This window comes from Columba livia, chromosome 1 (assembly GCF_036013475.1).
Source record: "Columba livia isolate bColLiv1 breed racing homer chromosome 1, bColLiv1.pat.W.v2, whole genome shotgun sequence".
Lineage (NCBI taxonomy): Eukaryota > Metazoa > Chordata > Aves > Columbiformes > Columbidae > Columba > Columba livia.
This window is the reverse complement of record NC_088602.1, coordinates 79,336,004-79,363,721: the sequence shown is the minus strand read 5'-3', so window position 1 is coordinate 79,363,721 and position 27,718 is coordinate 79,336,004. Positions and strand designations below refer to the sequence as shown.

At 38.1% G+C, this 27,718-nt stretch overlaps 1 protein-coding gene and 1 long non-coding RNA gene across 16 annotated transcripts in view; both read right to left on the bottom strand.

Annotated features, from left to right (window-relative positions):
- Positions 1 to 7,099, bottom strand: part of ROBO2 (roundabout guidance receptor 2) — a 1,092,721-nt gene extending 1,085,622 nt beyond the window's left edge. For 14 of the 15 annotated variants that reach the window (XM_021299765.2, XM_065064248.1, XM_065064309.1 and 11 more), the window contains exon 1: positions 6,688 to 6,868. In XM_021299765.2, the coding sequence (XP_021155440.2) occupies positions 6,688 to 6,853 (166 nt within the window). In that variant the 5' untranslated portion in view covers positions 6,854 to 6,868. Of the gene's footprint in view, positions 1 to 6,687; positions 6,869 to 6,960 lie in introns of those variants that run through there. The other variant, XM_021299764.2, reaches the window with a different exon arrangement.
- Positions 7,100 to 11,822: 4,723 nt separating this feature from the next.
- Positions 11,823 to 26,933, bottom strand: LOC110365405 (uncharacterized). Its single transcript, XR_010472943.1, has 5 exons — positions 25,228 to 26,933; positions 25,023 to 25,128; positions 18,248 to 18,397; positions 17,114 to 17,199; positions 11,823 to 16,483 (listed from the first exon to the last, which is right to left on the bottom strand). It is a non-coding gene; the product is annotated as an uncharacterized LOC110365405 (long non-coding RNA).
- Between the last annotated feature and the right edge of the window lie 785 nt (positions 26,934 to 27,718).

Genomic DNA, 27,718 nt, shown 5'->3' with positions numbered 1-27,718 from the left:
CTTCAGAATTTAAAATAAAATTAAAAAAAAAAAAAAATCTCATAAAGAAATAAGAACAAACCAACAAACCTCTTAAGTCAGATATGTTCTTTCTTAAAAGGAAGGGAAATGCACCATGATGAAATGTGAATGTGTGATTTAGTTCCCTTAATTTTTTTTTCCCAAACTGAAGAAAAAAAACATTCAGACATACATACACAATATCAACACAATATCAACAGGCTTTGGATAAGTTTGAAATATCCAACTACACCAAACTTGCAGAAGTCTTGCTTGCAAATGTATTTATTTATAATCCCCAATTTGCACATTCAAAACACATCCCTACATACAGTCTCCTGCAAGTTATGATTAGAAAACATCACATAAATGTTCTCATCCAGGGAAAATCTGCAGCCTGCAGATTTGTTCTTCAAATCTGCACCAGATTTGTATACCAGGGACAGACAGCTGCTGCTCATGTGCAGACTGGGCTGCACGAATAGGGAGGAGTTGTGGTATGATGGTTATAGCAGTGAAATACTGAGTCTTTCCAAGGCTCCAGTCACAGGCAATGGACGGCTCATAGGTCTTTCAGCAAGACTCTAGCACCTGGCCTTCTAGAGGGGCAGAAAGCAAGGGCCACTTTGCTGCCATTGCATAAGGTAAGCCACCTTCTTACTACAACTTCCACATGTATACCACTTTGTGAAACTTACCCCTTTGCTAACTATAGCAGACTGTCCAACCAGCATCAGCAGCACCTGACACAGTTTGTATTGCCTGGCACATGAAAGGAGGACTCCAAAGTCACGCAGTCCTTCTCATTCTGCACTAGACTGCATCCAGGCCTGCTCTTCCCCTGCTAAACCAGGTATGCAGCTGTCATTACCTACTACCAGACAATAGCATCCATAATTGGGTAACACCAGTTATGAGCAGGTACTTTAAATTATTTAAGTTTACACCTAAGCATATCTAGTTTGTGCAGCTATATGAACATTTCTCATCAATTCTAAGATACCTCTACCATACAAAAGCAGACACAGTTTATTCCAAGCATTATGAGCTTTGCTGAACCCAGACAGTGCATCCCTTTCGTAACAATCTGGAAAGAATAATATTATTGACATTCAGTTGACACTATGATATTTTGGTCTTTAAGTCTTTCTGATTCATGAAAAAGAACAAAAACAAGGAGTAAATAAAACTGTGACCAATAAACATAAGTTACCTAATCATAATAATTCATATAATCTGCTTTTGTGTTAACAGATCAAAATCAATATAATTGACTTTTGTTCCACGGAACAATTTATTTTGGTTTTCTTTGCTATCTCATACACTAAGAAGTAAACTTACAATGCATTAAGAAATTTCATGTAACTGGCTCCATCAACACAGAATGAAGGATGAACAAAAAGTGAGTAGAAGAGTAATATATTTTTCACGAAGTATTGGATCCCATGAACAAGTTAATGATGTTTGCAAGCAAGAAAATGTGAGGACCAAAAGTTTTCAAGTTGCTGAGTGATAATAATGGTGCCATCTATTGTGCATCCATCACACTGAAGTGCTTGACATGTATTCTGGACTGCTTTTGTGCATTTTCTTTATGAAGATTAATAGTGGCATTGTACCCTCTGAAATAGCAGCCCATCACGCAGAGAAAGGTGTACTAAATTAAATTCAGGTGATAATAACTTTGATCTCAGACTCATATGGAGAAAATACTGAAAGGTTAGAACAAAAAAACTGTGAGAAATACTTATTTCTAAGATGAGAGTCCACAACAAAGAGCAGAGAAAATGAAGTAGGGATAAAATGCTCTGCTTAAACACAAGCATATTTCTGAAGCATGCATTATTCTGTTTTCTCTTCCTCACTCTACATTTGCATTAGAAAGTGGTGATGTTTAAGATGTGTTTTCTTTTGTTACACTTTGAAGGAGAAAGGGGGACACTACACTAGACAATTACACTTCTGTAAAAGGAAGCAATAAAAGGTAATGTGTGTCACCTACCTGCCTGCCTCTCACATCCTGGACATGCAACTGTGAGCTGTTTCATCCCTAATACAAACTGGAAGTGCACAGAGGTTGATGTAACTTATACTTGTTCCTCCCTGGCTCCATAAACATCTTGGCTAAAGCATCTCTTCACTTTTTCTTAGTGGAGAGAGAAAGCAAAGTCAGCATAGAGATGCTCTACAGGTGCCTTTTGGTCTCCTGAGCCTGGCAGTGGGGCTTCCAAGCCCCCTGAGATGACCCAAGCAATGGAAAGACGTTTGAATGTGAGTGTGCTTATGCTGCCACACTTTAGCCTCGAGGGTGGAAAGTCAAGAATTATCAGAGTGCACCCTTTGCTCTGACTCAGCAAGAAAAAAATAAAGAAAAAAAATCCCTACTCCCATCAGAAGAGCAGGCATAATAACTATCTGCATTAGTGTCACAATGTATATGTGATGACTGGAAACTACTCTGATATATCTGGATGTGTCATAGACAAACAGGAATAGTAAATTGCCATTAAAACTTGCTCGAGAACCCATGTGGCCCTGTGGGCTTCCAGGAACGTGGAAGCAGAACCGTACTACAGCTTCCCCAACATGGAGTGTAGCTGCATAAATCAATTACTCAGTCTCTCACAGCAGTCAACAGACCTGCGAGTCTTAAAGGAGAGCAGGTAAAGGATGGGAGATGGTCAACTCAGGTGTATACAAGCAGCAGAGTAAAAGTTTGAGTAGGTTTGTCAAAGACTGCCACCCTTCCTAACCACCTGCAAATGAATAAATAGGTGCTAGTTGTGCTTTTTGGTATGCACAGGATTTCTAAATCTGCAATTTTAGTTCCTACAGGCTTTTGCTTTTGGTTTTGTTTTGTTTGTACACTTACAAATGTACATAATAATATTGTATAGGACTGTTTAGAAAAACAAAATTAGCTACAAGTTTATCTATTGAATACATTCCAGTGGCGCATGACAAAGTATAGTTAAGAGATCTGATTATGATTTAATAACTTACTAAATTACAGTGTTGCATATATACTAGATATTTTTACATTACTACCAGTATCAAGGAATATTGGCATAGTAATTCTTCTAAATCCCTCTCTGCTTAACCTAAAATAATCTTGATGGACTTGGAAAAAGCAATCTAGTTCAAAATAACTCTGAAGAATGGAAAAGGTAAAAAATTCACCTAGTTTTTTGAGTAGGAGTACCAACAGAGACAGGAGGAGCTGGTGATCTATTTTCCTTGTTATGCTGAACATGTAAAATACAAGTAGTCATAAACCCCAAGGGAATGAGATAGCTAATGTTTCACACATAGCAGTAATCATACCTTCATATAGTACATAATTTACCAAAAATGTTCTGAGATTAGACTAGAAATTTTTAAGATTTATTTGCTTTACACTTCTATATCGTTTAAAGGGTCTCTCCAGAGTTTAGCTGTCTGGGCTTCTATAGGATAAAAAGAATGATAGCTAGTAAATTTTACATTTCTCAAGAAATTCTTTTAATAATTTTCCTATACATAACAATGCTCTACCTAGTGATTTAAAAGACCTCGTCCACCAGGGCTAGAAACACTTAACTTTGAGGGAAGACACTTGCTGTCTGTGAGAAGAAAAGGTTTTTATTCTGATCAAGCTTCCTAAGAACATGCCACCTTAAATCCATAGTTTATGAAATATTTTATATCACTGATTTGAGGCTCTTTCTAGTGTATTTCTGTGACAGAAATTTCTTGTTTATGGGGTGAGCAGGGAAGCCATTGTTTTGGATTTATTGCTGTGGGGCATTTGTCTTATGTTTAAGAGAAAAACTTCAGCATTCTTGGAAGCCTTGGGTTTTAGGAGCTGTTCCAATGAAGAAAGTAAAGCTACTTTCCATGTCATGTTTTAAAAGAGCTAAGAAAAGGAGAAAACATTACATTGAAAATCAACATAGTCTACTGTGAATGTAATGTTATGTTTTTCCCATAGCCAAGAGCATGTTGTCTTCCAGAGGCCCAGCAAAACTCCATGAAAGTGCCAAGTAGAGCTGATGAAGAAATTCTGCCTATTGAGAAGCAGGCCAGCACATAACAGAAAAATCAATGCCTGAGCATCAGTACAGTGTAATAAATGCAATATCTCATTTTGACACTTTGACTGAGTTTATTTTGGACAAAGACTAGCATTATTTTTCCAGTTTCACCCAAGTTCGACCCCTGATGTCAGGTTAGGATCTTCTGTGTTGTCCAGTATGTGTGACTTTCGCCTCACCTCCAATTGTAGCTACATTGCTTGTGTCTCTCTTTTGTAAAGGCTAACACTATTCTCTTTTCCACAAAGTTCTTTTCTCTCACTCATAGTAAACTAGATATGCATCACTAGGATATTAGAGACTAATTAAGTATTGTGACTGTGATATTCAGGTAAACAAGTATCCAGGCTTCAGGGTTTCCACCCCACCCACCAGGTGCAGATTGCTTTCTCCTCACAAAAATATTTCAGCAGCAGAGGCTTCATAAGTGGTCGGTTGATGTTCCTTGTGATTGCTAGCTGACCCTGTTACAGGTTCTCCACCTTCAAAGTTTAAATGCAAAGCCCTTGAGTTGAAGGCATTTCTAAGTTTTTTCAGTGAGCTGAACCATGGATAAAGATTTTATCTTATGCCAATTCCCCACATTCATTAAGATCAGTTGTTTCACAGAAAACCTCACATATTCCAAGGGAACCAATGTCAGATAAACCATTTCTCCACTGCACAGATAACTGACAAAGAAAAATACCAATTCAAAACATTCTTTAAACAGATTACTCGGCTTCCAGTTTTGTAAGCATGTCAGGTAATTTCAATGGCTACTTGTGAAAAAGACTGATGACTTTTTGCAGTTGGGAAACTTAATTTTAGTTCAAAAAAGCGGTCAATGAGGGACAAAAGAAGGTGATAGCACCCACCTAGTACATGAACCTGCACAAAAATGTATTCCGATGTTTGTTTACAACCTTCTTAATTTAGGAAGTTTGGAATAAAGGAATCCTCAACATAAATATTTTCTCTGTTGATTTTGAGAGCTCTACTGATGTCAGCACAGACTTTTTCATTCATTCTGAAGTCAGAGAAAAACATGCAGCTGAAATTTGCAGCTACTCAGAGGAACAGCACACTGTAAGTAATCTGTCCAAGGCTTGAGCAACATGTAGTGGCAGTCTTCTTTATCCAAGTAAAGGGCATTTAAGAGAGGAAAAACACACACACCCAATTTCTACATATTAACTGAAAAGAAAATTATACTTCTGTTGTTTTGAGTTTTCTTCAATTGTAGATGGATTAATTAGCGTTTCCAAGACTGACAACTGAATGTACATTGTAACTGTTAGTTATACCAATATCGTTATGAAAATACTGTGTCTAATCATTCTCTGGCTCACATTATTGATGAAGTCTTGGATGGGCCAGGTAAACACCTGCTACTTGCATCAGATTTGAACTGCACTAGAGTATACCTATTTCCTACCACTCAGTGTGAGACACAAGAAAAGTGAATTCATCCTTTTAAAAAACTGTCTCTGTATTTCTGGATTACAGTTTGTGTGATGACCAGAAGCAATCACCTATGCACTTGTTATCTGCAGCACTTGCTATCTGCAGATGTATAAAAATGCCAGAGAAATAGTGAAATATTTATCAGCTGCAAAGAAGTATCTGAAACGTAATATGTAACATGTAACTCCACAATCAATTTCCATTATTAATTTCCTTAACACTACAAATGAAATAGAGTTAATTTTCCATAAGTATTTTAATTCATTAAATATGTTGTGGGTTCAATATGAAACAAGAGACCCAATATCAACAACTTTAAATAATGACCTATATTTTTTGCTAGCAGGATAGTTATTTCCTCTGATGTATAGCTGGTACCCTGGGTATTCCTGACCCAAGTTTTTTAACAATAAAATTAGAGACTGTTTCTGCAATTCTAAAGGCTTATGTAAGGACCCATCTTGAGTATTAATGTTCCTTCTTGACCATGAATTATTTATCTATACACATATGTATGCAATAAGTATCTTTCCTCTTATCCAAAGTTAGGAAAGCTGCAAAGAAAGGCTTCTTGCTATTTTGGCTGCAGAGAGCTTAAATTTATAAGGTTGGGTTTTCTTCACTGCAACATGCTTACACTGAACTTCCATCAAGCTCATTTGCACTTGTATTACTTCTCCCAAAGCTAATTACAACTATTTTTATTGCCTAACTTTTTCTTACTATTAATATCAACAAAATTGAATATATTACAGTAGTCACAGATTAATAAAGGAAATCTGCAATTTCCAGTTTACATACTGTAATACCTTTTATAAGCTAAACTGCTTTGTATATTGTAATTCATAACTTGAAATTATATTTCACCATTTTTGTGCATTAAACTGTAGGTAAAAGAGGATAGACGAGCAAAACTCTTATACCCTTTATTCACAGCAGCGTTTTAGTCATCCTTCCCTTCGGTTTGGCACTGAGATCTTGAGGGACGCCCTGAACAAGCCTAGCTGCAACCAAAGCCCAGTTTTGCACTCGGTGTTATCCCCACTGACCCGGGATATATATTTCCCCTGCACTCCGTATGTTCCCCTCATCGCCCTCCAACCCCCCCATCCCCACCCCACCCCCGTCGGCCGCTGCTCCAGACCCAGCAAAAACTTCGGGAAGTTACCTGGCGGGAGGAGCCTGCCGAGAGAGCATCCGGCGCCGGAGGGGCAGTGCGGGGCAGGCAGCACAGCCGCTCCCGGGGAAGCAGCCCGGAAGGAGGCGGCAGCTCCGCCGTGCACCCCGGGGGGCGGGCGGGCGAGAGGGCTGGGCGGGGAAGCTTCCATGCCCATGCCCACCGCGTTGAGGGGAGGGCAAACGGCAGGGCTTCACCTGTTGTGTTTTTTTTTCCTCTTCTTTTTATTTTTTTTTCTATCTGCCCTAGCCCTCCGGTTCTTACCTGGGTGGCGGGAGCGGGTCACCGGGAGACCTGAAACGCGATTCCAGGAGATGCTTAATTGCTCTGTCAAAGGGGAAAAAAAAAATAAAAAAGCGGGTGAGGGTGGAGAGTGAGAGGAAGGCACCCGTGACACCCGTTCCTACCAGCTTCTGGCGGTGCAATTATTTCAGCCGAAGGGAGGAGTTACTCTAATTGCAGGCCGCGCTCCCGTGAAATGTGCCAGAGCGGGCGCACGCACGGGCGGTGTCGGAAAGTCGCCGCGCTCAGGCGGGCAGCGTCCACCCCGCTTCAGCACCATGGACAGCGGTCACCGCGTTCAGCACCGCGGACAGTGGCACCCAGGGCGGGCACAGGCGGGACATGGCGGGGGGGGGCGGCCGGGGCTGGGGGTCGTCTGGCTGACATCGATATTCGGGGAAAAAAAAATAACAAGCAAAACCACCACACACAAAAACAACCGGGCTCTGGAAGTAACTTGTGGAAAATCAACCATGCTCCCATGCAAACTATTCCGATAGTGAATTGTTATCACCCTTTGAAAGTTGCCTGTTATCCCTCCTGGGAACTTGCCAAGTGGTTTCTGCCAGCCATTACCAGCTGAAAATAGGCATCAGGTCATGACTGCCTGAAGAATCACTAATATCCTGCCAATACACATAAATTATATTTTATTACATGTATTCTGACTGATAAGTGAACCACTATCACTGGTTGGTAAATATTGTTAATTGTGTTCTGCAGCTGAGAACATTCATATAGAGAGGTTAAGAAATTATCTAGGTTACATACATGATTCCAGGAATCATTTTCCTCCTCAGACCATTTCTTTCCATCCTCTTTGCTCCTTGGGTGTAAGCATATTGCCTCAGTGGCACTGCAAGCAATACCTTGGCCATCAACTCCGAAAGCTTTTATAGACTTCACTCAAACACTGAAATATGACTTGAGGTCCTCCAAATTCAGAAAGTTGTTCTTGTGAATGCAATACCCCAAAACAAAGAAGAATGGTTTTGTGAGGACCAGTCAATTATGAGCATAAGAATGCAACTAGACAGAGATGAGTGTTAAGCAAGTGAGATAAGAATTCACAGCTTAGCATCTCTCAAGTAGAAGTGAGAGAATTCACCTTTTGTAAATCTCAGCAAACAAAAATTTTCTGAAATTAAACACTTCTCTCCAGAGTTCATGAAATATTAAACAAGTATCCCAGAACAACAAACAAGCTTTGTCTCAACATTGTAGAATAAGCATTGCTACAGGAGTGGAGCTAAGTTATTTTGGAAAAAAAAATATTGATATATTACAGTGAGAAAGGAATTTTCATTACTAATAATTCATATAAAGAGTAAACAGAGTAAACATATAGAACCTGCTTCTTGCTGGTTGCAGGAAATACTTTAGAGACTGAAAAAAAAAATGGCAGGCTTGGGGAAAGTTCATCAATGATGAAGACAAACAAGAGGTAGGTAAGGTGAATCTTAAAAACAGTACTTTGCGACTCTTCAGTTCATCAACATTTAACTGGCCTATTTATATGTATATATTTTCTAAATACAGGTATGATGTGAGAATACAAATTACAGTTGTGAAAATGGAAGGCAGTATGGAAGGCTAAACAGATGGAAATCTTATGGAAAAATATCAGGTTTCTAAATAACTACAAAACTGTGATAGCTCATGTGATTTCTGCCTAATCTTAAAGTGAAGGGACTGTGAGAACTGATTTTTTTAAATTATTTTTATTATATATGCAATTATATATATTATATAGTTTTAATTATTTTTATTATATATGCAATCCTTCACAGCTTTCCCAAGATTTTTACTGTCTATATATATTCTAAAATGTCTTCCTTTTTTACTCAGCCTCTTTTTGTTAAAAAAATTTATGTATGTACACACACACATATTTATCTACATATGACAAAACCTAATGCCAGGCATTTATCACATTTTCCAAAATGGAGAAAAAACATAGGAAAGACAGACTTTGAAATCTCAAGATTTGAGATTTAGACACAAACATAAGCTCAGAAAAAGGTTTTCAGAGTAGTAACACACTTAAAATCACGTCATGCAAGTTTTCCCAACAACAGCCTGAAAGCAGGTGTGCCAATTAGGCTCATCACAGATTGTGCAGTGAAGACACAGGCCGCTCTAGTGAGAGTGTCTTGGAGCATATCCAGTACTAGTACATGACTATGGATATGATCGTGTCAAAATCCAGGCTGCAATGGCTTCAGACTCTGAAGTCACCTTGTTGTACAGATGGGCTGAGAGATGAAGCATGGAAAAAGAAAGCAAAAATGCTAGTGGCAGAAGTCACGAACTGAATAGGACCAACTGCATGAAGCAATGTATGACATATCCTACTGTGGCAGAAAGGAGTTTCTTTGTTTTCCTTTGCTAAACACTAATTCCCAGTCAGGATGCTTGTTTAGGATAGTGACCAGTTTGGTATGCTCATTTTACAGGAAAATCAAAAACATCTTTATGGTTAACATTTGGCAGTGTGGATAAGATTGCTCTAATATGGACTGAGTTCTTGGCACCTATGTTTTCAATGTGGCTTCCACAAGAGCAATTTTCTCCTCAGGTAGTAAAAATCAAAGCTAAAAAATGCTCAAGCAGCTACACTCAGAAATTATTAGGGATCGAATGAGATCACAGTTAAAATTACTAGATGGACTGCATACTATTTTTAAGACAAGGAGTCTTCCTTGGTTTCCTCTTCTTTTGTTATAGAACAGACACAGTCTTACTATGATAGAGAGTAGACAAGTATGGAACAGCAACAGCGAAAATCTTAGTTGAAGAGCTTATAGTCTAGTAAGGTAAAAATCTTTATAGGAATAATGTACTTACTGTGTAGGCAGCCTGAGTTTTATGTGTTCTTAATTATTCATTTATTTGCTTCTAAGTGCTTTGATTTAAAAATGATGTGATGTGTACATGCGGTGTTGATACTCAGATAACTTAATTGTTTTGGTAATATAACAAGGCATATGATGTAATGTCAATAGAGTGCACCTTGTGTGCATTACAGAGCTTTTTCTCATGGATGCTTATCCTCTAGTGACAAAGCTAATGATTCCTAATATGTGTACAGGGTAAGAAAGAGACTGCAGTGATAGACACTTAATAAATGGTTAAACAGATTGGTGGGAAAGCCAAGAAAAAAACCTCAAAATCAAATCTTGGCTTTGAACTGGTTTTGGAATTATATAAGCAGATGAAAAAATTTGAATGGGAGAGGAGAGGAGAGGAGAGGAGAGGAGAGGAGAGGAGAGGAGAGGAGAGGAGAGGAGAGGAGAGGAGAGGAGAGGAGAGGAGAGGAGAGGAGAGGAGAGGAGAGGAGAGGAGAGGAGAGGAGAGGAGAGGAGAGGAGAGGAGAGGAGAGGAGAGGAGAGGAGAGGAGAGGAGAGGAGAGGAGAGGAGAGGAGAGGACTGAAAATGCACAAAACAGAGAGGAAGGGAAATAAAATCTAGACAATTACTGTCACTGGGGCTCAGCCATGCAAGATCAGTAGCATTTATTGCTCACATCTTCTCAGAGGATAAGGGTCTAAATATGATAGGTATTGACAGCTGACTGTTCAGAGCAAAGAGGAAACACTCACCTTTATGCACCAATTGTATGCCATGTAGTCTTTCTGAACACATATACTCTATTCAAGAACATTCTTTAAAGAGTCATCCTAGTGCTGCTATAAAGTGTACCTTTCTGGACAGGTTGTGTGTTATATTGTTTGTTCTTGTTTTGGCTTTTGGTTTGGTGGGGTTTTTTGTTTGTTTTGTTGTTGTTGTTGTTGTTTTGTTTTGTTTTTAATAATATTAGTATTACTGATAGGTAGCAAAAAGAGCAGGTAATCACCTCTTGTAGTCAAAATAGGCAGATCAGCTGGAGCAAATGTCTTCTCAATAAGCTAATGCATATGTGTCTGTACAAAATTCGTAAAGCCTGAACTTCATGTATGAACATTTGGCACAATGAAATTAATTGGTATTTTGGCAGTGATTTCAGCTGGATCAGAATTTTATTAAACAATTTTTAGTAGGTATGAAGTAGGAATGCATCAACAGAATGAGAGGAGAATAGAAAACAGACCATATATGTAACAACATCTCTAATTAGACCTACCAAGTCATATATGCAAAGCATTACCTTCACTGCTGTGATTCAGATTTTCTTTTTAGAAACATGTCTACTAATCTGTTTCTTTCCCCACACTTAACGTGAACTTAAAAGCCAGATTTACATTATAATTGCCCAAAATACGTGCCCATTTTGAAGGGCACCTGACATGTCCAACAGAAAACCAATGGGACAAATAAGAGCAAACTCATCATTGTGATATGAGTCATATCAGTACAAAATAAAGTATTAGATTACCAGGATGAACTAAGAGGTCATCTACCTTTTTCCAGTTGCTCAGTTTAACAATTAAGGCTTTGAATGACAATTTTGAGTTGTGTCAAAAGTAGTTACGCTACTAATAACAGTAATACCTAATTACAAATATAATTATGATTTTGAGTAAAAATTAACCCCTAAAACCCTTATAGTGTAGAAGGTTAAGCACTTTGATTACTTTGTACCTAGAATCTAACCCAGAATCTCAGTTTTATAATGCCCAACCTATTTCTAATTGATTTTATATCACCATTGAATATTACAACAATGTAAGAATCATTTAATTGAGTTATAGAGGAAAGGGGGGAAAAAAAAATCTATCACTAAGATACAGAAGCATCCATCAAAGATGCATTTAGAGCAAATGGACAATGCACTTTTTTTTTTTTTTTTTAGAAGTTGTAATTGTATTCAAGGGAATGACATTTAGCAGCCATTGACTGTAGGTTATTGAAATATGCTGTGACCTTGGCTCCACTTCCAAATAGAAAACAAAACCACAAATAAAACTAGAGGGAATAAAGAAATTAAATTTTGGTCCCAAGTACACTGTTTTGAAAATGTTTAATAGTAAGATAATGATCCTAAATACTCTCACAGCTACCCGTTTTGGAATTGGTGCTTAACCAAAAACCACATGTTGAATAACCCCATAATCTCTAAATGGACAGAGTTCAAATATATAACTGAATCTGTATATACTTACTAGAGCAGCCTAACTATTTTAGTAGGAGTATGGGATTTTTTTGACAAAATAGTTGTACCGGTATACTTCTTATCTTGCATAAGTCAAACAAATACACATGCAACACATTATAGGTTATTTCATTACTATATAAGATTAAACTATGGTAATACAGCTTTTAGCACACTGAATGGGTGTTTTCCAACCTACTGTATCCTGGCATTTAAACGAGTAAGCTTATGTTTAGCAATAATGCCTTTTTTAATTGATGTAGCTACTTCTCATAATGCAAAATCAGAATCTAAAGGAAAACCTTTTTCTTTTTTTTCAGAAGGGTAGACAAGAAAGGGTAGAAATTGAAAGCCAGGACCCAAAGTTCCAGTTCATTTAAGAGTTATTTATTTACAGCTTGAGTCTGTTCACTGAATTTAGCTGTTAAGTAAAGGAGTAGGAAGACAGGGGAGAGAGAGAGAACAGAAGCTCTTTCCCTGACAGCAGTTGTTAGAGCAGATCTCCTGATTATCGTAATGGGTTCACTTGTCAAATGCCTTTCATACCAAAAGCAAGGCTGTTAAATGTGAAGTTGAGACTGTGTTGTTTTTTTTTTTCCTTCCCCATGAAAAAAGCACTTTCCAGATCTCCCCCCCCAGTGATGACCATTAAAAGCATTCTGATGCCTGAGGGAATCTCACTTCCAGGGGGATATCACAGCATCTACCTGTCTTATGTTCCTTCTGAACACTTTGTTCATAACTCCAAGCAATGAGTCAGCACATAAGATTTTTTTTTTATAAGTTTTTAATAATTTTTTATAATTTACTCATAACAAAGGTTTAGTTTTCTCTCTTTTGACCAGCAACATTCATAAAAAAGCTCAGTTTCTTACTTCCCATTCCCTGAAAACAATGAGCACTCTACCCACTGAGTTGAAAGCCTTTGCTCATACTTTCAGCTCTTTAGTAGCAAAATTCCTTCAAAAAAATAAAAAAATCAAAAGTCTTTGCTGGTTTTGTATCAGCCAGTAATCTGACCCTAAAACTATAAAATGAATAAACAAACAAAAAACCTCAAACACTTCCTCTACTGCCTCAGAAGCAAAAAACTTCAAGCAGCAGAGAGTGAGCCTTGGTTCCTTTTAAAAGAACACTTCTCCTGTACCTTTTTCAGGGCACAACTGTCATCAACACGACAATTGAAAGTTGAGTGACAGAGCATGGTGCTGGAGCAAACGCAAGGGGCTGCTGCGCTGTGAGGGAGAGAATCTCAGGGCTCCCCTCAGTTGTGTAGGTCACGTTGTGCTGGGAAAACACATTGCAGGGACTAGGTGGACAGGTGGGGAAAAGCATAACAACTGAAAAGGCTGATCACTGCCCCTAATAAAAGGGTTGTTTAGGCAAGTATTACACCCTTACAATGTAATATGTAAAATATGAAGATGCATTGACAAAAGAAAGTAACGAAGACGTGCTATTTCTGACATTTTCCAGTAAGAAGTGCTCAATGAAGGGATTGGATTAGGAGGGAAAAAAAAAAAAAAAAATCACCTAAAAATAGTGATTTGGATTCTGGCATTTAAATGACAACCAAAACCAAACCAAAAAAATGCTGGGTTTCTCTTTTTTTTCCTCCTCTTTATATTCAAAGGGGTCTTTTGAAACCTCAGTAATGTTGCTAGGACCATATTCACACACATGTGAATCTGAGGACATTTTGTGATATGGAAGGTTGTTTGGGTTCGGTTTTAGGCTGCAGAAGTTTGCTTTCTTCCTTTGCTGCAGGGCAAGAAATTTCACATGCCTATGTGCTATCTCCCTCATTTCAAGGACAGGAAAAAATAGAAAGAATAATTTTCGTATGCCATATAGCTTGAAAAAAACTCTCTTTTTTTCTTCACTGTGTATGAAGAAAACAAATTTCCAATTGTATTTTAGAGCAGAGACAAGTATACTGCTCTGTACCTCAGCATTGCTTGAGATTTACTGGAGACTAAAAATTATAATTCTTGTTCCCAACTTACCTAATTTAATAAAGAACCAATTTATGAGGCATTTCTGAGGTATTTGTGTTGGCTTTTAAACTATCGAAACACCAGCAACTCACGTGAACCTTTACAGACCTGCAATTGGTTTTGCTGGCACATGATGCACAGATTTTAAGTGTGATATTCCATCATAGATACTGCAGGCCACCAGCCTGCTTGCAGAATAAAAAAGAAGTAGAAATAAACACTTTAAAGGACAGTAAAGAGGAGGAAGTGAATGTAAGGGGGAGCGGGGGAAGGAATCCCCTCAAAAGTGAAACTAGATTTTGAATTATTTCTATAAGCCATTTTTATGTCAAGGCAACAAAGAGAATGAACTAGTATATTCAAAAAAACTTCAATTCCTTTTCCTACTGTTCTGTAATAAATGTACTGAAAAATCATTAATATATTTCTGAAAGATGGAGAGTCAGAAGTATAGCACCATAGTTATTGGTTCTGTACTTTCTTAGAAAGACAAGTGATTGGTCCAAGTTTTCTTATTAAACATATTGAAAAAAAAGAAAGCTGCAAAAAGGATTAATTCTGGAATACAGCACACAAAAGTTTTTTTTTTTTTTTTAAAAAAAAAAAAAAAGCAATAGCAACAGAAATCTAGGGAATAGATTAAAAAAATGACAAGGGCTGGAACAGTTACTTGTAAATGACAGATGAAAAGCATAAATCAATAGAAAGCTTTGAAGAAGGTACCATAGGAGTAGATGAATATATACTTCAGAAAGATTAATGTTTTGCGTATGGCAGAGAAAACCAATGGAGCTAGTCATCGTGGAATGGAAAATAAAATCGTATCCCATAACACGTAGTAATGGCCTTGATAGGAAGAAGCTGGCTGCAGAGAAGCTACATCTCACTTAATTAGGTAGGATTTTGTGCAGCTTCAAAAGTATTTATTTGATCCTCTACATTAAATAGAGCTTGTTACCTATAAACTGCTCATAACTTAAAAGCATGTCTCCTTCTGAATCAAAGTGAGACAGTGATAAATATTATAATTTTCATATTTGTTAACTACCTTTTTACCAATAGAAGTGCATCATTTAGAAAAACACATTGAGACATTACTGATCTGAAAGCTACTGAAACACATTTTCTGATTTGAAAATTATGATTCAACATTGTTTCTTTTATGCAACTTCCCAGAAAGTTTTATAAATATAACTTCTTTGATTTTAAAAAGGAAATTTCTACTACTAGAAATTTGTAGTACGAACTACAACACAAGCTAGTAGGGCTCACTGACAGAGCTTTAAACTAGACTTGGAGGGAGAGGGGGATAATATCAGACTTGCTCTTGACAAGCTGTGAGACAACACACCAAGGTTAGAGGGGTGGGGTGCTAGCAAGGGCCCTCAGCCTGTTTTTCTGAGATGTGCTGGGTACACTGCAGCAGACTTGAAGTCTTACAGAGATGAGTCAGGGGCTCCTGAGGTAATAGAAGCCAATAGGGAAACACCAGTGAAATACTTCAAAGGAATTAAGGTGTAGGTGAAAGTGCCTCTACATCAATGCACACAGCACGGTCAACAAACAGAATAAGTTGGAAGCCACCAGGCTGCTAGGAAGCTACTACCTAGTTGCCATTACTGAAACTTGGTGAAACAGGTCCCATGACTGGAAAATCCTAGAGTGCATTGAAGAAAAACCTCCCAGGACAGGTAATAGACAGCCCTACTAGAGGCAATGCAATACTGGACCTGATGGTCACCAATGCATCAATGCAAGTGAGCTAATTGGTGACATCAAGATTAAAGTCAGCCTGGGCTGCAGTGATCACGTGCTCATGGAGCTGGCAGTCTTGAGGGATGTGGGATAGGAGAAAAGTCAGGACATTGAGTTTCAGGAAAGCCAACTCCAAGCTCTTCAAGAAATTGGTCAATATGACCTCCTCTTCCTTCTTGTGAGCATTTACTTATGAAAGATTAAAGCTGGAGGACTCTTTAGGAAAACCTTGTGAAAATAGATGCAGATATCAGTGACTGAGCAGGGAAAATAAACACTATTTCCCCAGTTCTCTAATACACTATGTAAACTACTCTTTTTCCATCTTCTAACAGCAGCCCATAGCCATACTAATATCACTATCTAGAGCTAGTATACAGTCTACAATAATGCGTCCCCTTATATCAAAAATAATTCTGTACTGCCTCAGGCAATTTTTCTAACTTTCCCTTTCACATCATACTGTTCGATAAGGCATTTTATTATTATTTTCCCAACAACTTCTTAGCCATACCCTTGACATATTTTAATTGGGGTTTCCCTCTGACCTGGAGATGGACACCCCTCTCTTCCAATTAGTTAATGGTTTCCTACTTTCTGCTGTTGTTGTTGTTGTTGTTTCCATCTCACCATCCTCCTTGACCTCAGAGCAGCTGGAACTCTGAAATTAGATTAGACAGGCTCATGCAACTCTCTCAGCTCCACAGAAGCCACTGCAGTGGTTTTGCTGTTCGTGTCCAAAACCATGCAATTTTGTTGTATAAATTGCAGTAGTCGTAGGTGCATATGAATGGAGATTACTTTTTCCAATAAAAATGAATGTATGAAAATAATAAAAAGCAGAAAATGTAAGAGATGAACACATCTGTTTTTGTAGCACAAACACATAGAAGACAAATATAAGCCCTCCCATAGGCTGTTTTCAAAACATTGTTTATCAACCTTACCCCAAAAACAGCCCTACAAAAGGAGAGCTACTAATAACAGAATGATAACAAAGTTCAGTAGTTAAAAGTGGTTTATTATTAAAGACACACTAACTGAGGTTATGACTGGTAGGGAACTCATTTACATTTCAACTATGCTATAATTTCAGTGCAAGACTTGTAATACTAAAATGTAATGTGGGAAATGACAATTTTTACACAGGTGGACAAATGTCTACTTTTCTAACTTCTGCCTCTTGTGAAGCAATATTAACTCAAGTTGACGCAAGTATACTCTCTAGTTCTCACTGCTTACATTTTACAAAAATTTTAAAGGGATATAGGCATTAACAGAAAATACTCACAAAGAGTCCTTTTCTGTGTGTCATTAGCTCAGTTTTGAAAATGTAGAGTGAAGGCCATGCAAGAAAAAGATCTCCTGAAACTGCAGCTATAAGAGAAAGACAAAGTAAAAGCATTGGTTGAAAATGCAACTTAATGAGTTGGTACAAATTAATTGCAGTTCAGCAAGTATACATCACTTACTACAGTGGGTATGGCAGTATCATATTGCTTATACACATAATTCTATTAATTAAAAAAAAAAAAAAAATCAAGCCAGCAGTAGTGGAGGGAGTAACTTATTTCTATTATTTGCATCTATCTTGTTGTTACATGCTGGGAAAAGGAAACCTATCACTATTCTTTATGATGTTATGCTAAAAGTTTTCCTCTTTTTCTCAATGAGCTGTGCAATTTAAGTTTTACACTCCTAACAACCATTTGTCTTTCACCTTGATGACTCTCTGCTATGAAAGCAGGGCAGGATCAAAGAGATGTTGGTTAAGCAATTTCACTAGCAATTTCGTATACATTTTCAGTTCCTCTCACTGTGACATTTCTGGTTCATATACATGAGGACCAAATATAAACTGCCTGAGCTCTTTCCATACACTAAGAACCCATCCCACCATCCACACCTTCTCTTAATTTTCTTACCTTTTGACAAAGAATGAGGAACCCATGCTTTAAATCAGGAAATTGAGTTCCGAAAAGTTGATACGGTTGAATACAGGAAGAGTATTTAGGTTAGATTTTTCAACTCAAAAAGCCTGATATCCCAATTAATCTGAGTCTGAATCCAAATGAATAATGAGGCTTTTGTGTGATACCATTATTTTCATTATTACACTAAAGTAAACTAATTTCCATTACAAAAATAAATAAAGCTATCAACTTCAACTCCACACCAAGATGCAACTTCATCAAAAATAACTGCAAGGGCTTAATACCTGAAGAACATTAAGATACACCCTCCCACCCCTCCCCATCCCCATTCAAAAGTGTCTATGGTGAGAAAAGAAGTCTTATTTAGTTTTATATCTCTTTCCTGGCATGTATGATTATGTCTCCAATAGAAAAACAAAACAAACAGTATTCTATTGGCTACAAATTAATTACTGCTCATTTATAAAACCCTCCCTCCACTGTCACCTTACCAGTAATATGATGTATTTCAGTGCATTTTGCTGGGTTCAGTGCATTTTGATACTTCCATTTAGTGCTTTGTACTTTCTTCCCAGTTCTCTCCCTGCGTTGTATCAAGCTTTGCTCATTATATTTCAAGTAGTGGAGCCAATAAATAGTGTCTGCCAAGATATACATTCAGTAGATCATTGAACGTGCCTGCTCAAAATTTCCTTTGAATAATCTTTTGTTAAAAAAATGTTTTGGCAAACCATTAATTATCACACAGTTATTTGTGCTAGACTGTCATAGGTAGTGGATGTAGAACTATAAACACATTTTATAACTAAACAACAAAAAAGATAGACCATCTTTCCCACTAAAGAATTTGTTGAACTCATAAACAGATAATCTACCCATCCAATGTAAAAGGGATTTTATGCACCTTTTTCTGGACTCGCACAGTTATAAATCTGGATGTTTCCTTTAAGACAAAAAAATCTTTACCTTCATAGGCAGGATGAGCCATACTTCTTAACAGTTTGCACCTATAGCTAAAGTTTTACTTTATGTTGAACATGAAGAATGATATCCACAGATAAAACATAAGAATATTCAGAAAAGTATAGAAACTATTTCCAAAAGCATCTTGCAGATGTCTTTTTTTTTTTAAAATAGTCTTCACTTGATCATTTGACAATTAAAATTCTGGCTACTACGTTCTTTTGAGCTAGAAAACATCAAGAACTGGACATTTAACGTCTCTTTTATTTATACAGGATTCCATTAGGGACAAATAACACTGAGTTTCTCTTATTCTAGCAACATCAAAAACTCATCACAAATGCCCATCTCTTCTTTTTACCTTGACCATGCTTTCTTGCTGTACTGGGTCTGGCTGGGGTGGAGTCAGCTGTCTTCACCGCAGCCTGCATGGTGCTGAGTTTTGGATTTGTGACTGAAAGCGTGTTGATAACACACCAATATTTTGTCCACTGCTGAGCAGTGTTTCTACGGAGTCAAGCCTTTCTTTTTACCCCACTCTATCCCCACAGCAAATGAGCTGGAGATGAGCAAGAAGTTTGAAGGAGGCACAGCTGGGACAGCTGGCCCAAATTGGCCAAATGGATATTCCATGCCATATAACATCATGCTCAGCAATAAAACCTGGGGTACAAGAAGGGGCAGGGAGAAGCTGGCTTCCAAGGTGGTTATTGCTCAGAGATCATCTGGGCATCAGTCTGCTAGAAGGAAGAGGTTCATGATTGCTTTTTCATCACTTTTTGTTTGGTTGTTCTTTTTCCCCCTCTTGCCTTCACCTATTAAACTCTCTTTATGTTGACTCATGAGTTTTGTCACTTTTTCCTCCTCTTGTTCTCTCCCCTACACCACCACAGGGAGGGGGAGAGCAAGTGAGCAGCAATGTGGGTGCCTAGCTGCTGGTTGGGATCAACCCACAACACCTGCTAAGTTAGTTATTCTATTGTATTTTCTCTTTTCCTGTATGTTTTCTTGCCTGCATTCCCAGTAACCTGTTCCCCAGGCTTGGTCAAGGTCCTTTCTCGGGGACAGAATTGAAGGACATCACATGGAGAGCAATTCCCTCCTCTCTTAAGTTGTCTCATAGTACCCTGTTAAATTAAGTGAAATGTCCTACACAGGACACCAAGCTTTTAACAAAGTTTAACATTGTGCAGCTCACAGCTTATGATATAAGCTGATCCTAGTGTCACCTTCTCAGTAAACCATTTTTAAATTAATGAAATTGTTTCCCTGAGAAAGGCAGTTACCCACTGTTAAATGCACACAATTAGTTCCACTTACATAAATTGATATTTTTAGCACAGACACCTATAGCAGAATCCTTATTTCAGTGTTTGCTTGAAACACAATCTTAAGAGTAATTGCACTAGTTAATTTGGGTATTTTTAACAATCCAACCATAGCAGATCAGACTTAACTCACCTGGCACCTCAGGAATGGTGCTCAGCCAGGCAAACCTGTAGCTCTGCTCAGCGCAGCCAGAAAAACCCAGTGCAAGGTGGCTGGGGTATGGAAAAACTCACTTTAAAAATCTCAGTGCAGCCACAACCTATATTACATGTGATGACTCTTGTATATGGTCTCATAACACAAAAATGATACAATTTAGTTTACACATTTGCTCTGTTCATAAAAACATTTTCAGATAGCACAGTCACAAGGCAAAAGAGATTATTTACCCTATCTACTAGCCTTTGAATTTTTCATTAAATTCCTGTAGGAATTATTCAGATATTTGGAGAAAGAATAGGATCATTGCAGATATTTCAGACAAGATAGTCTGTAACCAATTATTGGCATGATATCTTCTAAAAGGTCATTGATAATTAGCAACCATCTCTATTAAAATTCAATTTTATATGACATATTTGGAAGTGCATCAGGCAATAAATTGCTAGATTGAAAGTGTTTTTCCAATGAATGTAGCCACAAGGGCAGATACACATTGCAGACCAGTAAGATTGCAATAAACTAAAGTACACTATCAATCTGCTGAACTAATGCTGGCGGTTTGATCCATTGTATTTTCTGTGACAGGGACAGCAGTTGTAGCTTGATAACTATTACAGTGATAAATACTAACAGACAAAGACATTCTTGAGATGCTCATGTCAAAGTTTATATCTAACGTCTCTCAGGTGGACCTGAAAAATATTTTTCCATTGCTCTTTTGTTCCAATGGACTCTGTCATTAATGGCCACTGCCAGAAATGTGGGCCTGAAAAAGAGGTGAAGGCTGAAGTTTCTTGAGATTCTTCCCCCACTACCCCATCCTGCAACAGACCCCCAAATCCCATGCTGCTGGCAGTTAGGAAACATACTGCTTGTGTCTCTTGTTAGAATATGGAAAAGAATTTTTCAAGAATGGATTAGCCAAACAGTTCTTTCACAATTTGCAGTGATTCACTGCCTCTCTGACATGCTCTTGATTTCCCCCAGCTACACAAAAAAAGGTAACATTAACTCAGAGAAGCTACTGTTCACCAATCTGCCAATTGATAGGAACAATAAATCTAATGAAACCAAGCATTGTATGATGTTGCTTCATATTTGAGCTCTCTGATGCATAATAACTACATCTGAATTCTGGAAGAAGTCTCTGAGACTATAGTATCTTTGTTATCAGAAAAGTTAAATTTCAAATAAATGGTTGGACAGAGAAACAGCCTGACACCATAGCCTACATACTCCCTGAAAATTCAGGTTTCCCACTACCTACAGGGGAGAAAGCACCTGAAATAACTGCTTATGCCAAGTTTTACCTCCTTGGTATTTAACTGTTAGACTGCTTCTAAGGCCAAATAATAACTGTTACACATTTTACTTGTATAGAAACTGTAGCACTGAGGGAGTGAAAAAGCAAACATTTCCAGCAAATCACTTCTCACTAATGGCAGCATAAATCTGCAGTTATCCAGCTGACTTCAATGAATCTACTTTACATTTGTGCTGCTGTAGCCAAGCATGAACTTCATCCATGATTTATTCCATAGATGAGATAGATCTAAGTTGGACTCAGTTTTGCACTTAGGAGATGGCCTGTGGTTGAAAAAATCCTCGTAGTCTCCACCCTTTTCAGTACTTGCACAATAGATGCTCTGTAACAAAGTTCAGAAGAAATTTACATACCCATCTGGATAAAATATTAAATTCATTAACACCTTATCTTGTAGATGAAAATTGCAAATTTAAAACCTTTCTTCATGTGAAATACTGGAGGGTTTTTTTGTCAGTAGTGCGAATTGATGTTTCCCGTCTTTTACTTCAAGTGTTTTGTGGGAAATGTACAATTTGCACTTCAAAAGGCTCGCACCAGATGAGTCATGTGCTTTGCGGCTCTAAGAATCTCTTGCAATTGTTTCATTAAAGTCAAGAGATTTCCATATATTTAAAGTGACAGGCTTACATTTATTCAATTCCATAGGAAGTATTAGACTGTATTGTTTGGAGCAGCATTTCAACATATTTGGATCTCTGATCTATTTATTTAATCATATAAATGATGAGCTGAGTACCCGTTGCAGTGCAAAGTCTCAGATGTGTGAAATAGTTTACCAATCAATCTTAAAACATGAAACAAAAATAAACGAGGCTCCACAGCTCAAAACAATTCCTCCTATCTTAGGCCATTATTTGATTGTACAATTTAGTTTTTAACTCCACATGGTACCAGACCAAACTGTGACAGATTTACTCATTCAGTATGCCTCATGGAAAATATCCCACCACAAAGATTTTGGGTGAGAAGTCATCAGAGCATCAATCAAATCCTGCAAGCGTTAGGATATAATTCCTGCTACACCTGTTTACAGAGGCAGCTCTGTAATCATACAGAGGTGCAGAAGCATTTTTGCTTCCAGTTAGTACCCTGTGTATAGAATATTTCTGCACAGAAGAATTTGGAAAGTCAACATGCCACGAAGCGCTATCACAGCAAGTAGCTGAGGTGACTTTTCTCTCGGCTGTGAAGTCTCTGCCAGAGCTGGAAGCAGCCTGTTCACACCTTGCATATGCTGTTCCCAGCACTGGGATACAGAAGCCTCCCAGTGGGAACTACACGTCTCTCCTACCAGTGATGGGCACGGGGGTCTGAGGGAGCTGCTTATCACCTGCTTGCTGCCATCTCCCCCCTGCTTGGAAATACATCACAAATAAATAGATAGATACATAGATAATGCTACTACTATCTAGGAAGAAGAGGCAGGCTTAATACAACCTTCTGACATTATCAAAACCTTGGGAAAATTATTTGCAAGGAAGTCTACAATATTACAGTCCATGGGAACAGTACATAAAAAATGGTGGATCAGACTGTGCCAGGCAACATTAGGAGAGGCCCTGGTGCCCTCACTTCCCAACCCATCACCTCCGTCAGCCTTCAGGAACACCAGCCCTGCCAGAGAAGGTGACTGGGGTCAGCCACAGCCCAGCCATCCCCAGGCACCGCTGCAGCCCCTGCCCAGCTGGGATGGCAGCCATTGGGACAGGATGGGGTCAGGGTGAGGGTGGTGCCTGGCCCAGCAAGGCCCAGGGGCAGGTAAGGGGCTGATTGCAGCCCCCAAGGTGCTCATGGCCCAGATGTCAATTTTTCACCTAAGTGAAACCAGCCAATATACATAGTATTTTATCATGCTTTAAAAGTTTTGACTCTGTGTTGCCCATGACAGCTGAACACAACCGTCCTCCCCAGCATAGCACTCCATTAGCAGAAGCGCTGAGGAATTGCAGAACTCTCCTGCCAGCTCAGCAGGGCTGGTTTGAGTACTGTCACTCCTTCTTCCCCTGGGGAATGGCCAGAGACCCAGTTTCCCATTACCAGTGCTGATTAACTACCTCCTAGTAAACACTACAGTCAAAGTTATACCAGCAGCAGAAAAGAACTAACCCCAAGGTACTATTTCCACTAGTTGCTTAGTACGATGCAATAAGAAGTTAAATCTATGCTGTAGTGACTAAGGTGGTCAAGGATTTTTGAGGGTTTGTTTTGGAGTAAACCGTCTATGTTAACAGCATGTCCAGGCATACTGTAAGATTGATCACTGTAAAAGGCAGCGAATGCAGAGGGATCTTATAAGGTAAAGGTCTTAATTTGACACCAAGTCTAGTACAGCTTGGCCTAACTTGGGAATGTTGATGGCACTTCTAATTAAAAAGAAAAGGAAAAAAAAAAAAAAAAAAAAAGGCAGATGTGTCTGAAAGGTCTAGTACTAAAACACTATCAGCTAAAACTGCTTGTTAGGGGCAAAATAAATGCTACAGAGAATTCCTTAATAGCAAAAAGCTTTTTATCACAAGGAGGTCTATATTCTGTACTTCTACATTCCCCATTGCTAACAAGCAAGCACTTCACAAGCCTTAGTGCATGTATAACATTTCTGGGAGGTAGAGGAATACCATTGTTTTTCATTTTACAGATGGAGACCTGAGACAGAAGAAGGGGAACATTTTGACCATGGCCATCAGTTTGAATCTTCATTTCTAGATTCCTGGGCTACTGCCCTAAATACTAAGCATTGCTTTCTACCACCAGCAATGATACAGAGCAACAGGATGTCTCTTGAACGCAGTGTGGATCTAGTCTCACTCAGCTCGCCAGAGCAACTGTCAGACACAGGGATACAGGACTAGAGGGCACAGCACTTTTCCCAGTGCTGGCAAACAGGATGGTACCCCAGGTATAAGCACCACTGAAACCAGACGAATGACTACCAAACCTGTGCTATAGGCCTATGTAGGTTAACAAAGACCTGTGCTTTAACATGGGCTGGTAAATAGAAGCCTGTCGCTCACCCCTATGCAACATAAATTTTTGTTTTTTTGGTAACTGCAGCTCTGCAAACTCTTTTGCTGATATACAGGTGTATTATTTATACGGGTGTATTATTAGCTTGACGAAATAAAGTTATGCTTGATATGAAAAATAGTGTATGAAATTAGGACAAGGACCTGGAACCAAGATGGTTTCATGCTCTTGCTGAACACATGTAGCTTCTACAGTAATGCAGAACAGACCACATTAAGACAGTGGGAGACAGCAGGTAGGCACCTGGCACTAATCCTGTAAACCACAATAGCCCCTTTGCAAGGGAGAGAGAAAATACAGCACCTTTCCCCTTGAAGAGACAACACCTGGCCTGGGATTTGACTCAGTCAGTGAGAAGGTACATTAATTCACAAAAGGAGGCAAACAACTTGCAGGTTATTACCTTTAGCTGCACAAGTATATAGTGTATGCTTATTAGTGAGCACCTTTAACATCCTTACCTCTTTCCCCTGCAGTCGTCTTGATCCTCTAATACAACAGCTCTTGCAACAACAGGTGTCTCAGCACCTCTAAATCACATAATCTTTTGGCTGCCAACAGGTGTCACTATGAGGAAGGAACAGAGACAATGGAGATCCCTTCTATAGGATTTGCCACAAAAACTGTCATGGGGAGCAGCATGAAGAAAATGCTACAGACTCTTACTTGTGGCTTCCATGTTGCTAGTGTCTTAAGCCATCAGTATCAAAGGAAATGGCACCAGCAGTAGGGAGAATCAGAATATGTTCCCAAAATGCTGTATTTTTTTTTCTGGCCTCCTATAAATGAGCCTGAATTTCTTCCTCCTTCCAAACACATACTACTTCATTCCAGAATAAAGGAGAATATTTTCCTCTATAGAAGAAAATAATACAAAATAATTACACAAATGAAATGTTTCCAACTTTTCCACTACCTTTTCCTGCAACATTTTCTGTTGAATGGTATTCTCCACAGACACATATATGCACGTATTTATAGTATATCTGTATAGATCATATTATTTCTACATGCCTAAATGCTGAACTCTTCTTCAGCTTTACTGCATTCTTTATCATCTATTATCCTTGTCTGTAGGTTAAAATATTTCATTTTTTTAAAGTCTGTATTTCTACTAGATAAAATAAAAATATACAAATTTAAGGAATCAACTACATTATTTCTGATGTGAGCTTCTTTAGTTAAACTGTTCATGTTCATGAACCTGTACTGATTCTAAATGCTTAATACAAGTGGATGTAATCAGAGCTAGTCATTGCTTGCATTGATAATTTTAGCACTTCAACTTCAAAAAAAGTTATTACAATGATCTCTTGGAATTTGTTTTATATTCTCTGATCTTTTGTTTTAATACTCAGTATGGTTCTAATAAGATAAAAGGGATGTGCACTTGGAAAAAAAAAAATTCTGCATTCTTGCTCTTTCAGAAATTAAAGCTCCTCCAATGTATTACAGATACTTGAACAATAAAAATTATGAGCTCATTTTTAACTTAAAAAGGAAAACTCTTGCAGAGCAATTCAGCCTGGGAAGTCTGAAAGATAAGAGCTGTTATGCAGCATTCAGATAAGGCCTTTCTCAGTGCTTTGTAACCAGGCAAAATTCATACTCATTTTAATAGAGGTTTGCAGAAGGGTTAAGTACTTTGATACTGAATTTTTTTAGATATAGAAAGCATGGGCAGTGGAATGAAGGCTATTTATTTAACAAGTAAAACACCTAATAAGCTATCCAACTTGGAAGAGTGAAATTCAGGGAGAATTATTTCTGTCATCTCTCTTAGCTGCAATGCCCTAGGTTTGGAAACATGTCATGAGACCTAACATATAGATAGTCAGATTACTTTAATTACTTTAATACATAGCCCAGCTTATCATAGATACCTGCACAATGAAGTATACTGAACAGTAAAATTCTGAGATCATTGCTGAATGCTCTTGTTTACTTATACACGTACATCTATTGTGTCAGTTTAATTGCTGAAAAAGTATTTAGAGTAGACAAATATCTATGTATAGTTACATTGGCCTCAATAAGAATTCTTATAGATTTTTAAATGGAATTTGCCATTTGTACATTTTCTAATTTGCTCCAGAAAATTCTAAAACATCATGGTAGACTGAAATTAAAATCTTTTATTTTCTTTCTGGGTTTATGTATTTTTCATATTATTACCTGACATCCAAGTAGCAAAAACTCTTATCGGTATCATAACTGAAATATACTGCTACTCCTCTTCCCTTTCTAAAACCAACATGACCAATTGAATGTTATCTTCAGATGGAAAAAAAATTGCTGAAATATTCAAGACACACACCTCAGAAGACAAGAAGATTCATTATATTCTTTGGAAATATGCCTCCTGTGTCTGCTGTAATGAAATGCTCCAACAGGCACATACCCAGGCATCTTTGTATTGATTCACAAAACTCCTACTACTTACCAACTAACTGTAATGATTTCAAAGAAAACCTAAAATATGGACTAAAGATGTGCTTTAAAACATGTTTCTTTCTTGCAGTAAAACCAGAACATTCTTATACTCCTGCTTCATTTCATCTTCCCAGAGTTATAGCATACAATTTGTTGGAAGTTAGTGCAATGTAATTGTAGATTTCTATAATTTGCTGGGTTTAAAATGTTTTAGAGATGTTTTTAAGCTTATTTTTACCACACAGATTTTTCCATTGATCAGGTGCTGGCAGAAATTAGAAAGCAATACAATGAGGGAAGGCAGGAAAAAAAAGAAGTGAAGGTGGGATGTTTCAGATCAGCTTCTCAATTTCAGAAAAGCTGTCAGACCAGAAAGCTCAAGTGCTGAAGAGCCTAATTTGCAGAAAGCCTGACTCAACTGGTACAATTGGAAACTGCTCCAACCACAGCTGGGATTTCCAAACTTGAAGGAGAGTTAGAGTGCACCCAACAAGCTCTGGTAGCATTACTTTGAAACTAGCTGCTTTTGGGACAGGTAACTGTAGCCACAGCACCCAGGGGCTCAACTGAGTTAGAATGACTGGTTCTGAGGGTATGCTATGAACTACATCTGAGAATTAACCTGGATCTGCAAAAGCTCTTTTTCTGCTTTTGTTGCTAGTATTTTCAAGCCAGTCTGTTTCCCAGTTCAATTCAGTGATGTTGTAAAACCATAGTTCGAGCA